This window comes from Centrocercus urophasianus, unplaced genomic scaffold (genome assembly GCF_019232065.1).
Source record: "Centrocercus urophasianus isolate 14NV4802_14NV808 unplaced genomic scaffold, USGS_Curo_1.0 seq_11, whole genome shotgun sequence".
NCBI lineage: Eukaryota > Metazoa > Chordata > Aves > Galliformes > Phasianidae > Centrocercus > Centrocercus urophasianus.
In genome coordinates this window covers 21,142,388-21,155,363 of record NW_024884253.1, presented here as the reverse complement: position 1 = coordinate 21,155,363, position 12,976 = coordinate 21,142,388, and the positions used below count along the sequence as shown (strand labels likewise).

Genomic DNA, 12,976 nt, shown 5'->3' with positions numbered 1-12,976 from the left:
AATGTTCTCACCTTGCTGCTTATCTTCTTGTCCAGGTTGCTTACAGTAGGTCGATCAGCACATCCTAGCACAAATTGCAGTCTGCTTATAAACTTTCTCCTCAGCAATTAATGGAACCCCAGGATGGCCAAGGCTGGCAGGGAACTCTGAGATATCTGGCCCACCCCAGCTCCAGCAGGGAGACCCAGAGGAAAGGGCCCAGGCCCACAGCCAGGCAGCCTCTGAACATCCCCAAGGAAGAGACCCCCACAGCCTCTGTGCAGCCTGTGCCAGTGCTCCGTCACCGCACAGCACAGCAGTGCTGCCTGGTGCTCAGAGGGAGCCCCTGTGTCCCAGTTGGTGCCCATGGCCTCTTGTCCTGGCCCTGGGCATGACTGAAAGTTGTATTCTGCTTCCTCTCTTATGACCAACTCTTTGGTTTCCCTAAGATCCTGCTGAGGAGTTTCGTCAGAAGCATTTGGTCAAGGAGCCCTGGCAGGGCAGTCTTCTGCAGATTCTTTGGATCAGTTGAGAGATTATTCCACTAGATCCATGATGCAAGAATGTGCCTTTACTCCAGGCACTTCATTTTATGTTTTTAGGCTGAAATTCTGCATCAAAATGTCTGATTTCCCTGCTGACCCATACTCCAAATTGTTATCTATTTCTGCACGTAATAGAGGTCCTTAATTAAAATGCTCCTTAATTAAAATGGTACCTTCTCCTTCCATTTCATAATGCGTAATAATAACCTGTGTATTCCTGCTCTTAAAAGTTAGTTGGCTGTGCACATCTCAGTGGGTTTATGCAGGACCTTGTTAGATGAAAACGGGCTTCCAAAATCCCACTGAAAGCCAGACAGCAGCCATCCTGTGTAAACCAGACCCTGCCTGGAGCACACTTGAAGTACCATGGGATGTGTGATCTAACCAGCAAAACAAAACGAATGAGAATTTTTGAGAAAATAAAGTTCTATTTCTAAAAAAATCACATCAAACATTTTCTTTTCTTAAAATATAGTTTTTCCATATTTTATTATAGAAATAACCTAAAGAATTTCTTTTCACTGTCTATACAATAATCCTTTGGGAATCTTTGTCCTAAGACATGTTGAGGTCAATGAGTTTCTCTTGTTTTCCTTCATAAAGGCCCAAATGCTGCAAATACCTGAGCACAGCAGAGTTATACAGACAGAGGGCACAAATAATTTTGCAAGCAGTCTGTGTGAGGTTCTTGGATACACACATGATATTTTTTTATTTTTTTTTCTGTAAAGCAGACAGGGTACACATGATCCTGTTTATGTAGATGATGAAAATAAATATATATTTTTAATGGATGTTGAACTTTACGCTAGCAACCTTGAGACACTCCTTCTAGAAATGCAGATGAAGGGAAAACTCTGTAAGAAGTTTCTACATATTTTACTCTGGATTTTCTTAGTTATCAGCCCCCTTGGGATTTGCAGTTTTGGGAAGAAGGATGTGGTGTGGCCCTGTGGCTTCAGAGAGCCTGAGACTGTATGAGGTGTCCTCCAGCCAGACTGAAGATAGGACCCATCATCTCCTCTCTGCTCTCCCAGACTTGCTGGTGGGCAGAGCAGTCACAAGTCAGGCTGGGGTCACAGTGCTGCAGGCATCCTGGGTTGAGCTAAGGAAAGTGATGCTCCTGGGCTGTGGAACTGGCTGTGAAACTCAGTCCTGCTGGGCTGCTCAAAATGTATATGTTTGCTTAGGTTTCTCTTCTTCCTTCTTTTCCTTAGCCACGTTAGACACAAGTGAATATCCTCCCAAGGATCATTACTAGTCATTTCAGAACACACATTTTCAACATTTCACTCTCCCCAGCCATCCTGTTGTCTCTTTCTCCTGAAATACAGGCTGCCAGCCAGCCGGGACATTGGGCCTTGTTTATGTGTAACCTCAGCATTTACACAGAATCACAGAATCAGGGAATCATCTAGGTTGGAAAACAACTTCAAGGTCACCAAATCCAGCTATCAACCTGATCTACTGAGCCCTTTTATTAAACAGTGTCCCTTAGTGCCACATCCACATATCTCATAAATACCTCCGGGGATGAGGACCCCATCATTTCCTTGAACAGCCCCTTCCATTGTTTGACCACCATGAAAGACATTTTTCCTAATTTGTCCAATGTAAATCTTAGTATAACTTGAGACAGTTTCCTCATGCTTCTTTGCTTGCGCATAAAACCCGGGTCTGACCCTACCCACTCATTCTCTCCTTCCCCAGCACAGAACCAGAAAGGAGAAAAGAGCATCAACATCAAAATTCTCAAGAAAACTATGCAGAATATTTATTTTCCTTGTAAGATTTATCATGTCCACCATTTATTTTTGACATTAGTCCATTGCCATTGTGGGACGAGAAGCCTGGGGTATAGATGGTATAAGAGAGAGAGGCCTTAGACTGTGCAAACACAACAACAGTTGTGGCATGGATTCGCCTCCAGTGGCTGTGGGGTCCTGCAGGGTAGAGCTGGAAGTCTTTCTGACATTGATACCCCGAAGCCATCTGGGCACCTATTAGTTTACTGCTTACTTCCACAATCCTCAGTTAGAGGAAGATAGAACCACAAACCACAGGAAGAAAACACACACACTGGAGAGCAATAATTGTCCATTTTTTGGCTTTTGCAAAGGAAGTGGATGCAGGTGAGTGCAGACTGGAAAGCAGTTTCTAATTTGTTGACATTTGGTTGTTCAAGTGCAGAAGAGGTAAGGCAAAAACTTGCTGTACAGTTTAATACCGTTATCCATTAGGAAGTACAGACTGTTTATTTCAATGCTACCTCTTTCTGATTTATAACTCCCGTGTAAACTCTATGCAGACAGTACAGAATAGAGCAGTGCCAGGCTCAAGGATTAAGATCTTTACCATACATTTCCATTAATAAAACCTTCATATTTGCCAGAAGCAGCCGCTAGTTTATTTTCATAAAAAGGAAGCACTGTGAACTTCTCCACAGTTTTTTCACTTACAATCTTCCTCATTTTATTTCTCCTAGGTCTTAAAATAGACTGTTTCAGCTAGAAGCTGATGGTTCCACTTTGTACAGGGAAAGCAGAGCAGAACAGTGTGAGATGAAATGTGGGAGCTGGTCCAGAATGATGCAATGAAGAAAGCGTCTTCAGCTGCAAATGTGGAAGTAGCCAAGATGCACAAATCACCTTTCTCCTTCAAGCTGGAATGAAAATGGAACCGAAAACATCGTTTCTAAGAGCCATGAGCAATCGTCTCAGGACCTGTTGTAAAAAAGGAAGTTGTTTAAATATACAAAGTTTGCATTAGGAGCTGTTGGAAGGCAGACGAGCAGAAATTACTTGCTGATCATGTCATGCATTTTTAGAGGTTCTCCTCATTTATCCCTGTTACATATGTGCCCACTGATTCTTTCACTAGGAAGAGCTGCTTAGCCCATAGAGATCCACATTTCACCATGCATGCATGATAAAATCGCTATAGGAAGAGTGCTTAGTGAAGAGTTAATGGCTTCCTTAGAAGGATAATACAGTTTAACAGTGGAGAGGATGTACAGCTAAATATGGCCCTTATAAAACTTAGCAGATTCCATTAAAAAACAGACGTGCAGGAAGTGTCTAGTTCCTATTAGAACTGATTGTACACAGTTGCATGGGAAGAAATAAATTTAGTGTACAGAAATTTACATCACATCCTTTGAAAGCAGTGAAATTCTCTGGGGTCCACAACTCTGTGCATCTGGTCCACATGCACATAACATACACACACAAACAATTAACTGGTGTTCAAGGACTTTAAAGGAAAATACACATCTAAATTCAGCACCATATGCTGAAGTGAATGGCAGTGTTGTGACTGGCTGCAACTAGATTGGGTTGCACCCAAATCCATAAGAGAGATCCTCCTCCTCCTGATACTGCACCCTCCTGGGGGAGCTCCATGTGTATATGAAGGAGGGAGAAACCCATTTGTGCACTTTGTGTGCTAGAAAAGCCATGCCATTCTTTTCTTTGGCCTAACCCTTATTTTAGAAGTAAGACAGGAGCTAGTTAAAGAATTTCCATTGTTTGGTAGATTATTTATTATGAGCAGAAAATTGGATTTGCTCTTACTCAAGTTAACTGATTTTATGGGATTCTACATGTTTATTTTGGGGATATTTTCAGGAAAAATATCTGGACCCAGAATCATCTAGCATTAAATGGTGGCTGCTCCCAGGAGCCTGAAAACCCTTTCTCAAATGTGTTTGAAATGACTTTTATTCATTTGCGAGGACATCGAAGAATCAGTTTGCCTCTAGCCTCTGTCCTGCCGCCGGCAGGTATTGCCAAGGAAATGACCCAGACAGCATCAAGACAAATCTATGCTGAAGTGCCAGGTAAAAATGCCTACCAGTATAAAGAGCTGGACGCCGAGTATGTTTCTGGACTCAAACCCAAGGCTTTTGTTCTCAGAAGACTCACTTCCATCAGTATGTGGTGAAACTTCAAGCCTGTACAGTGAGGATGTCCCAGCTGGGCTCAAGGCCTGAGAAGGAGAAAGGCTCCACACCTCTTTCAGATGGGAGATTGGGCTGTTCTGCAGTCCCCACTGGGGACAAGAGTCATGCCTGGCTCCTCACAATGCCCTGTGGCCTCTGAGAACTGAGACAGCAAAAAAATAATGTTAAAAACCAAATATTGTTGAAAGCTGTTTGGTTGTAGCACCACAGAAGAATCCCAGAATCCCCATCCTTTGGTGCCCAGTCCATCATAAGGAAAAAGGCTAAAAATGCAGATTGACAGATCAAAGCAGCAGCCACCATACCATGGGCAAGTCCCTTGACAGCTGGATAACGAAGTATCTCCTATAGTCACATATTACCATATGCTAAGAAGCACATTAAACCAAGATGCCCGGTCCATCTGGATTCGCAGCACCATTAAGAAAGAGCAAAGTGAAGAGAACCGCTATGGCAAAGAAGAGGGTATGGAAGATGAAGAGCCTTTTCCATATAGTCTGGGTTTTATGTTGTGTTTTTCTTGCTACAGATGGCTTTGTGTGGAATATGGCAGCTGTCCTGCTGTGTTGGAAGAATTACATTCAATTTAAATGTCTGGATTTCCAGTCTACAGGTTTTGTAGGAAATAAGTAAGCAATTTAATGGAAGATATAAGCAGAAAACTCTCCACTGTGCACAGTATTTACAAATCATTTTTCGGTCATTTGATATTTAATTGAATTTTTATTCTTGCATCAAGAATATTGAGACCAAAAGTGAAATTAAATGACTGATGTTGGTCGGTATGCGCTGCTGGGGCAGAAGGTTTTTTTTTCTCTGATGAAAGGTATCTATTTCAGCTCCTTTGGCAGCTCCAAAGTTCATCCGCCAGCATGCAGGGTTGTTTCCATTGGCGTCTGCTGGCTTTGGATAAGGCTTGCACAGCAAAGCCCCCATCTGCAGCAGGGCGCGGGCGGGCAGGCCTTTACAGTGAGGTTACTTCTCAACTCCAGGAGCATGCTATGTAATGAGAATTCAAAGCAGCAGCAGAGCATTATCGAACAGCACGCCTAACACACCGCTACTACTTACCATCTGGTAAAAATTAAACTTCATTAATAAATATTATTATTTACTGTGGATTTCAGAAGCCTATGAGAGCCACAGGAAAATCTACCCGAGCAGCAGCAAGTACTCTGATGTTCTTCATAATGGCTTCTTTACCAAGCCTAAATAATTTGCCTGTTTAGTACCATCCAAGCAACAAAAATGCTCAGAACAGGAATACGTATTTCATTTTGTACAGTGTTTCTTAGAGAATTCATCAGCTGAATTTATCTGGTGAGCACAGAACATCACCCTGAGGAGGACCCGCTCCACTATACCATCTAACCCATATTTCTTTGTGTGACATCAGTAGATTAGAAATATTACTTTTATCCACTAACAGCAACATCAAGCTTCTAATAGGCAGGTTTGTTGTTCACAGGCAGCACTGGTAATTCCCTTCTTAAAAGCCCAAAAAAAAAGGGAGTGGAATCCCATGGATGTCTTGTCACATCCTTTTTCCAGCTTCCCAAAGTGCTTGGGTTAACAGCCACCTACTTGTGACTCTAGCATAGTTTATCCTGAGCTGGAGGGACACATTTATTTCTGTACATATATATGAATATAGGCATGTTGTAAAGGTGTTGCTTGGAAACTATTCACAGCAACAGGATGGGCATGAATCTGCTTCTGTTGAGTCTGAGCTATAATTACCCAATGGAGTAATGCCAGCTGCTGCTCAACAGGGCAACAAGTGCCTGTGTGGTTCCTGTAGGGGTGTCACCATCCAGCCTTCCTTCCCTAACCAGCAAACCACTAGCACTGCTGTTAGCAAAGAAAAGTATGATCACGCACAAAAAAACCCACCTTGTCATTCACCCTATTTGCCCAAGATGCCAGTGAGGGGTCAGGAGTTTCTTGTCACTTCTGGTGAGAATCATTCTCCTGGTCCAGTGGCAGGGAGCAGCTGCCCAAGTACTTGGCAGTACTGCTGCCCTCTGCAGTCCCTGATTAGATTCGAACCTTGGAGGATTCCCTGTTGTCATCAGGGAGATTGATCATCAGCTCAGTTGTGCAATGTCACATTGCATCAGGTTTTCTAACACAATGAGACCAATGGTCACAGCTGTCTCTGAAGTCTTCTGAAGAAGAGTGATTGTCTCAGCAATTTCTTCTCCCTCTCAGGGTCTGGAGAAGTTTAGACATAGGATCATAAGGGTTGGAAAAGACCACTAAAGTCACTGAGTCCAACCATCAACCCATCCTCACTATGCCCACTAACCATGTCCCTCAGTGCCACATCTCCACATTACTTCCCTGGGCAGTTTATTTCAATGTCTCACCACACTTCTGCATAATAAATGTTTCCTAATATCCAACCTGAGCCTCCTTAAAGCCTCTACTTAAGGCTACTATCTGTCACCCTATTGCTGTTACCTGGGAGAATGGGCTGATCCCATCTCACCACAGCCTCCTTTCAGCAGTCGTAGAGAGCAATAAGGTCACCCCTGAGCCTCCTTTTCTCCAGACTGAACAATCCCAGTTCCTTCAGCCTCTCCCCATAAGATTTGTGCTCCAGACCCTTTACAGCTTCATTGCACTTCTCTGGATACTCTCCAAAGCCTCTATGTCTTCCTTGTACTGAAATGTGTTTACCCAGGCTGACATCCTCATACAGTAGAATGAATTCCTTGGTCATCTGAGCAGGGTATCCTTTGCCAAAGGTCCTTGTTGTCACAGATTAAACCCGGTATAATATCTTCAAGACTCAAAATGCCTAAATAAAGATGATGAGGATCAAAAAAAAAACAGAGAGGTAGATTTTTATATTTATATTAGACATCAAATAAAGAAATTATAATTTTCAGAGCTGAAAGTATGTTTTCTTGCAGTCAGTTTTATGTACTAGAAGTGTGAGGTGTTGAGACTTTGCATGTACACCACCACACTACTGAAATACCACCACTCAAGAGCTGCTATCCCACATCCCTCTTGGCAGCAGTGGTGGATCAGGGGCAATCTTCCAGGAGATCCCCATGTTACTTGCAGTGAGGCATCCTGGCAACTCACATCATCCCTAAGAGTAAACCCTAAGGCTGCTGGCCTGAATGACCCCTAGGTAAGTTTAGCATGACCCCAGTGATGCGCTCCTCGGAGTGCATCTCCAAGAGAAGAGTTCTCTCAAGGTGTCCACCAAGGTTTTCCTTTGGCCATTCATCTAGACCTGAGGCCACTACCCTCTCTCTTTAGTGTACAATCACTGTTATCGGGCCTCTACAGATCTATTTGCAGAGATGGGCTACACTTATTATTGAGTTGGCAAAGCTGTGGGACCCGAAAATGCCCATTGGAGGGCTGTTTTGCTAAGAACGATCTTATTAAAGACAGGCCTTGGCTATGCCTTGGACACCCACACTTGGCCAGAAGGTGCTAGGTGGTGTACTGCCCTGAAAGATCACAGGGAGGGCTCATAAACCGTGCCCATGACCACCCAGGAACTAGTCATAGCAGAGAGGGAAGATACTGGCCAAAGCAATTGTTAAGGAGTCAGTATAAAGCAAACTGCCCGCCTGAGCACACCTGTGAAATGGGCTGAAGAGGAGAAGGAGGTCCTGCACCCACCACAGCACATCAGGAGGAAGATAGTGGGGAAAAGATGTAGAGGTACAGCCAGGCTAATTGCTGGTAGCATCCACCCTTAATGTGAGTCAACCCTAGCCCTGATTTTCTCATAACAGGCTTAATAATGATTAACTTTAGGCTGGATGAGGAGAAAATAAATGTTAACTAACAACCTTAATTTCCTAGTGCACACAACACCAGCTTTTTTATGTTGGCTCTTCTTGCCTTTTTCTATTTTCCTGGAAACACTGATCTCATGCATGCTCCCTTTCTTTGGCTTTATACTGAGGGAATGATGGAAAATCAGGAGTGATGAATCAGTGATGCAAAGCAAAGCCTACGACCCGCGAGCATCTGTGGGTATGCAGCCACACTGATGGAGCTGCAGATCCTTTTCTTCCTCTTACCTTATGAATTAATTTGCCATCATGTCAGTCCAATTGTAACTAAACTGGCTTCTTTTCTTCCGTTTTCTATGATGCACTCTGCAGTGCTACGCTTAGCCTGAAGGTTTCAAATGGCATGTAAATGGATATTGCCCTGCAAGCTGCATTCTGCCACACAATCACAACCGTCTCCTAAGTCTTAAAAGCCAGAGTATGATGTGAATTATAGGCTTTTCTTCTCCATGTGGGGCTCACAGCTTATAGTCCTAAATTACATTTTGTCAGCCTGTTAACAAAGCAAGATAGAAGGCCATTAAAAATAAGCTGCCGTTATGTAAGTGTTCACGAGTGTCTAAATATTAATGTCAGGACTCTGCATTATGGAAGTGCTCTAAATAATCCTTTTTAGCCTTTGTAGTTTAATCTTTATTCATATTTCATCCATTAGTTACCTTTAAATAGCATGGTTCTTTTGATAACTAAGAGGCTGTGCGTAACACTCACTGAAATTACAATATCCCTGTCTTTCAGTGCCGCAGTCAAAAATGACTGTATTGCTGGGGCCGTGTTGTCTTCTCTATTTCAGTTTCAAATGAGCTGTGCAACCTGCAGCAGTTTAAACAAAAAAACCTCAAATATCCTGGTGCCCACCTCCTTCCTCCATCCACCATCTGCAACAGTACCAAAATCTCAGCTCACTGTCGTCAGCGTGCCACTATTACACCCCATGTTATTTACTGGTTTCCAAAACTTGCCACCTAAATGCTACCTTGATGACATCAAGGTGATCAGATAAAATGATAAAAATGATAAAAAGCAGGTATTAAAAACTTTCACGCTGTTCCTCACTAGCTGCCGCTGTCCACAACCCATCTATTGTGTCAGGGAATTGCAGCGGTTGGCTGGAGGCCACAGCAATGTGCTCTGTGTTTGCTGTGATATCCAGCAGCAGGAGAGGAGACATTCATCTATTTTATTTGCTCTCAATATGGCACGATTGCTGACCTACCAGGACTTTCATCTAGAAAGCACACAAGCAATAGCAGAATGCAAGGAGTATAATATTTGCCTATAAAGAAATAAATGACCTGAGGTGATCATTAGTCATGTCATGGCAAAAGGCAGAAGGATCTCGTGCACAGGTGGCTACAACATTTGCTGGAGCCCAGAAACTGCATCTCCTCCAGTCTTCCTTATTGGTCACCATGCTGGTTCTCATGTGACAGCAACTCTGCCACGACTGGTGGCACCTGCATGCTAAGTGGGGATGGGGGTTCCCCCCCTCCACTAGGATGGACTACTCACCATTTGGGTGAGGCAAGAATGAATTCCACAAATATCCAATTCTTCTGTGCCTCAGCAAATGCAGTGAGAAGACAATTGATTCAATATTTTGTAGATGAATGCCTGGCCACAAAGGTTTGAAATCTGTCTCTAAAATGCTCTATTGTTGATTCTTTAGTTGAGATTGCTCTTACTTAAATAAAAAGAGCCAAGCAAGAGGGATTGGAACACTGTGAGAAGGGGGATTGAAGGGGGAGTTTATTTCACTCCATCAGGTTGCCCAAGGAGCTGTGGGTGCCCCATCCCTGAAGGCATTCCAGGCCAGGTTGGATGGGGCCCTGGGCAGCTTGAGCTGGTGGGTGGCAACCAGCTCATAGCAGGGGGTTGGTACCGAGTGGTCTTTAAGGTATGCTCCAAACCAAGCCATTCTATGATTCTGTGATTCTATGATCATCACTGTTTGGAGCCATGGTCACTGTCTTGTCTCCCAATGTCATGGAAATACAACACAGACAGAGGAGGAATCGCCTCTTGAAGGAATTCCTCACCATTAAATTTATGGACAAGGGTATTTTCTATGACAAGGCACAGTCTTGGGATCCCAAGGTGAAAGTTTTGCTGTTACAACTGGGTTTCTGAGGAAGTGGGGATAACATTGTGCGCTGATGAGCAAGTCCTCCGCACTGGTGCTAAATGATTCACAGGGTCATGCTGGAGCAGACTGTAGAAATAGCTGCTGGTAAGGGAGAGAATCCCAAACTGTGGCCTACAAAGCAAATCCAACTGCGTGAATCATGTGGGAGTCATTCTCTCCCACTGCTTCCAGCTGCTGAATTGCTCAAAATGTTACTAAAAATATGACTGTTGCTTAATATAATCCTTATATGTAGCATTTCTGCAACATAATCTTGCAAGTTGCATGGGGAAATCCTCCCACTCAGGCAACAAAAATATGTGATTACTCTTCAGTATCTGGATTTTTCAGGGGATGCATACATTTTCCCTACTTTAAACAAATCCTTCATCAGTTAGTCAAATGAATGTGGTTCTTAGATGACCAGAGAAATGGAAGGAGACCCAGAGAGGCAGTGCCAACATTACAGAGGAGGGGTCGCTGCCCCCAGCTAAAACACCTCTCGTCGACCTGCCCATTTTGAGAAACACACACGTGGATGGATGCTTTTATTTTTCTTTCAGGGCTTCAGTTGATGGTAATAACTTTAAATGAGAACATAAATTTTCTCTCCTATTAACCAAGCTCTCTAGAGCACCGCATCATCTTGAATTACAGCAGAAATAAGTAATTAGGTTCCATCACAGTGCCTAAATGTTATTTGATTTTGAACACTAACTTCCAGGAAATCGATGACAAATAAAAATTTAGTTCTCTGAATTGTTATGCCTGGGATTACCAGTTATAAACAGATGTACCAAGGATAGCAAGGGAACATCCAGAGATTTTGAACCATAGCAAGCAGCACTAAACATTTCTTTAAGCTTTGCAGAGGAAAAGAACAGAAACTGTCAGTGTATGCACAAGAGTTGTATTTTCTTTTACATTTGTGCACCCCCCACACACACCCATGCAAACATGCACACACACAGAGAAGTCTGGATAAATGTAAAAGAAACCTACAGTTTTGATATTTTTAAAGCCCTGTGTTCCATTCACTATATATGGCAGAATGATATTACTGACATTTTGACAGCAGTTGGACAACTGTTGATGCCTACAAAAATCCAGTCGAAGTTTGATGAACTGTAGAGCAAATGTGTCTTCACTGCAGAAATGCACTGTTTTCTGCACACCATTCTCTCCTCTTCTCTTTAAAATACTTCAGCCATCTAATCCAGGATCAGGAGTGACACCGTGTCACTTAAATTGCCAATCACATAGAACACGTAATGAGCAGTGAGTAGCTGAAACAAAACAGTTGGAGCACAACCGGTAGTCTGAAAATCATCTGTCCAAGCAAGTCAGTGCCTACTTAAAAATAACAAATGCATTTTAAGAAATTGGTGCAGGCTCATGAATTGATTTGCTAACCACAAACGGGGACAGAGTATTCACAGCCCTGAGCAACAGCCATCATTATGGCAGAAGGACAGGCTGTGGAGCCTTGGAGATGCTTCTGGGGGAGTCTTCTGCACTCCCCCTGTGCTGTTAAGTCTCTCAGATTGTGCAGCGTTTGTCGTCCTTTCCTGTGATGCTCTGATCCCTTCCTAGCCGTAAGAGCACCTGTCTTGGGGAATAGGGTTGTGGGGAAGACAGTGAACATGGGTTTCAACACAGTTGAAAGCAGAGACAGATGATGCTTCCTCTGTGGTTTGGGATATTTCCAGCTCTGAGCTGGAAATTTGCTGGCAAATGATGGCAAAAGGGGCCTGTGACTTTTGCAGGAGGCACAGGGAGGGATGGAGGTATGCAGGGAGGGTTCAGAGGCGCATTTGTGCAAGGCAGAATTATCACCCTAGTGAGGTCTGTGATGCTGTAACAGCAAAACCTCTTTCTTTTTTATTACCATTTCATACACTCATCCTGCAAGAAGAATACATAGAGAAGCATGGAGTAGTCACGTTTTCCATCAGTGTCGTGTGCCATCCATCAGCTGGACTCAACAATCCTTACAGGTCCCTTCCAGCTTGGGATATTCTCTGATTTTGGGATTCTGTGATTCCACGCCAGAAATAGGCTTCAGTTCTTTGTTGGCTTCCAGTCCATGTTAACAAAACACAGCAGAAGTGATTGCTGAGCATAGATGGAGAAAGCTGTGGAGAGAAGAGAGATTGTGAAAAATGAATGGCACCTCTGAGCTGCTGCACAGCCTGAGCATGGGCTGTGTGGCACATCTGAGACCTTACAAAGCAACACCACTGACCAGGCAGCACATATTTTCCACCTTCCTAACTGAAAGAAAAAAAAAAAAAGCTATTTTCTCTTTGAAATCCTTGGAAGCTCTGCTAGAATAAACTCTCTAATCCTGTTTGAACAAATGTGATTTTATATTCTCAGTGTTTGCTTTGAGTTGCGTTACAAACCCCCACAGCCACTCACTTGGAAAAATGCTTGTGGCTCAAATACAGTGAACAGCAAAAAAACAAACACTGTTTACTCTTTTGATTGAATTAAAAGCATTTTATTTAAAGCGTTTACAAAATTTTCTACACGTAAC

General features: G+C 43.2%; 1 protein-coding gene across 2 annotated transcripts in view; it reads left to right on the top strand.

The window, feature by feature from the left end:
- Window positions 1-4,225, top strand: part of PTDSS1 (phosphatidylserine synthase 1) — a 53,421-nt gene extending 49,196 nt beyond the window's left edge. For both annotated transcript variants that reach the window (XM_042838239.1, XM_042838227.1), the window contains exon 14: window positions 3,010-4,225. In XM_042838239.1, the coding sequence (XP_042694173.1) occupies window positions 3,010-3,016 (7 nt within the window). In that variant the 3' untranslated portion in view covers window positions 3,017-4,225. The remainder of the gene's footprint in view (window positions 1-3,009) is intronic.
- The last annotated feature ends 8,751 nt before the right edge of the window (window positions 4,226-12,976 follow it).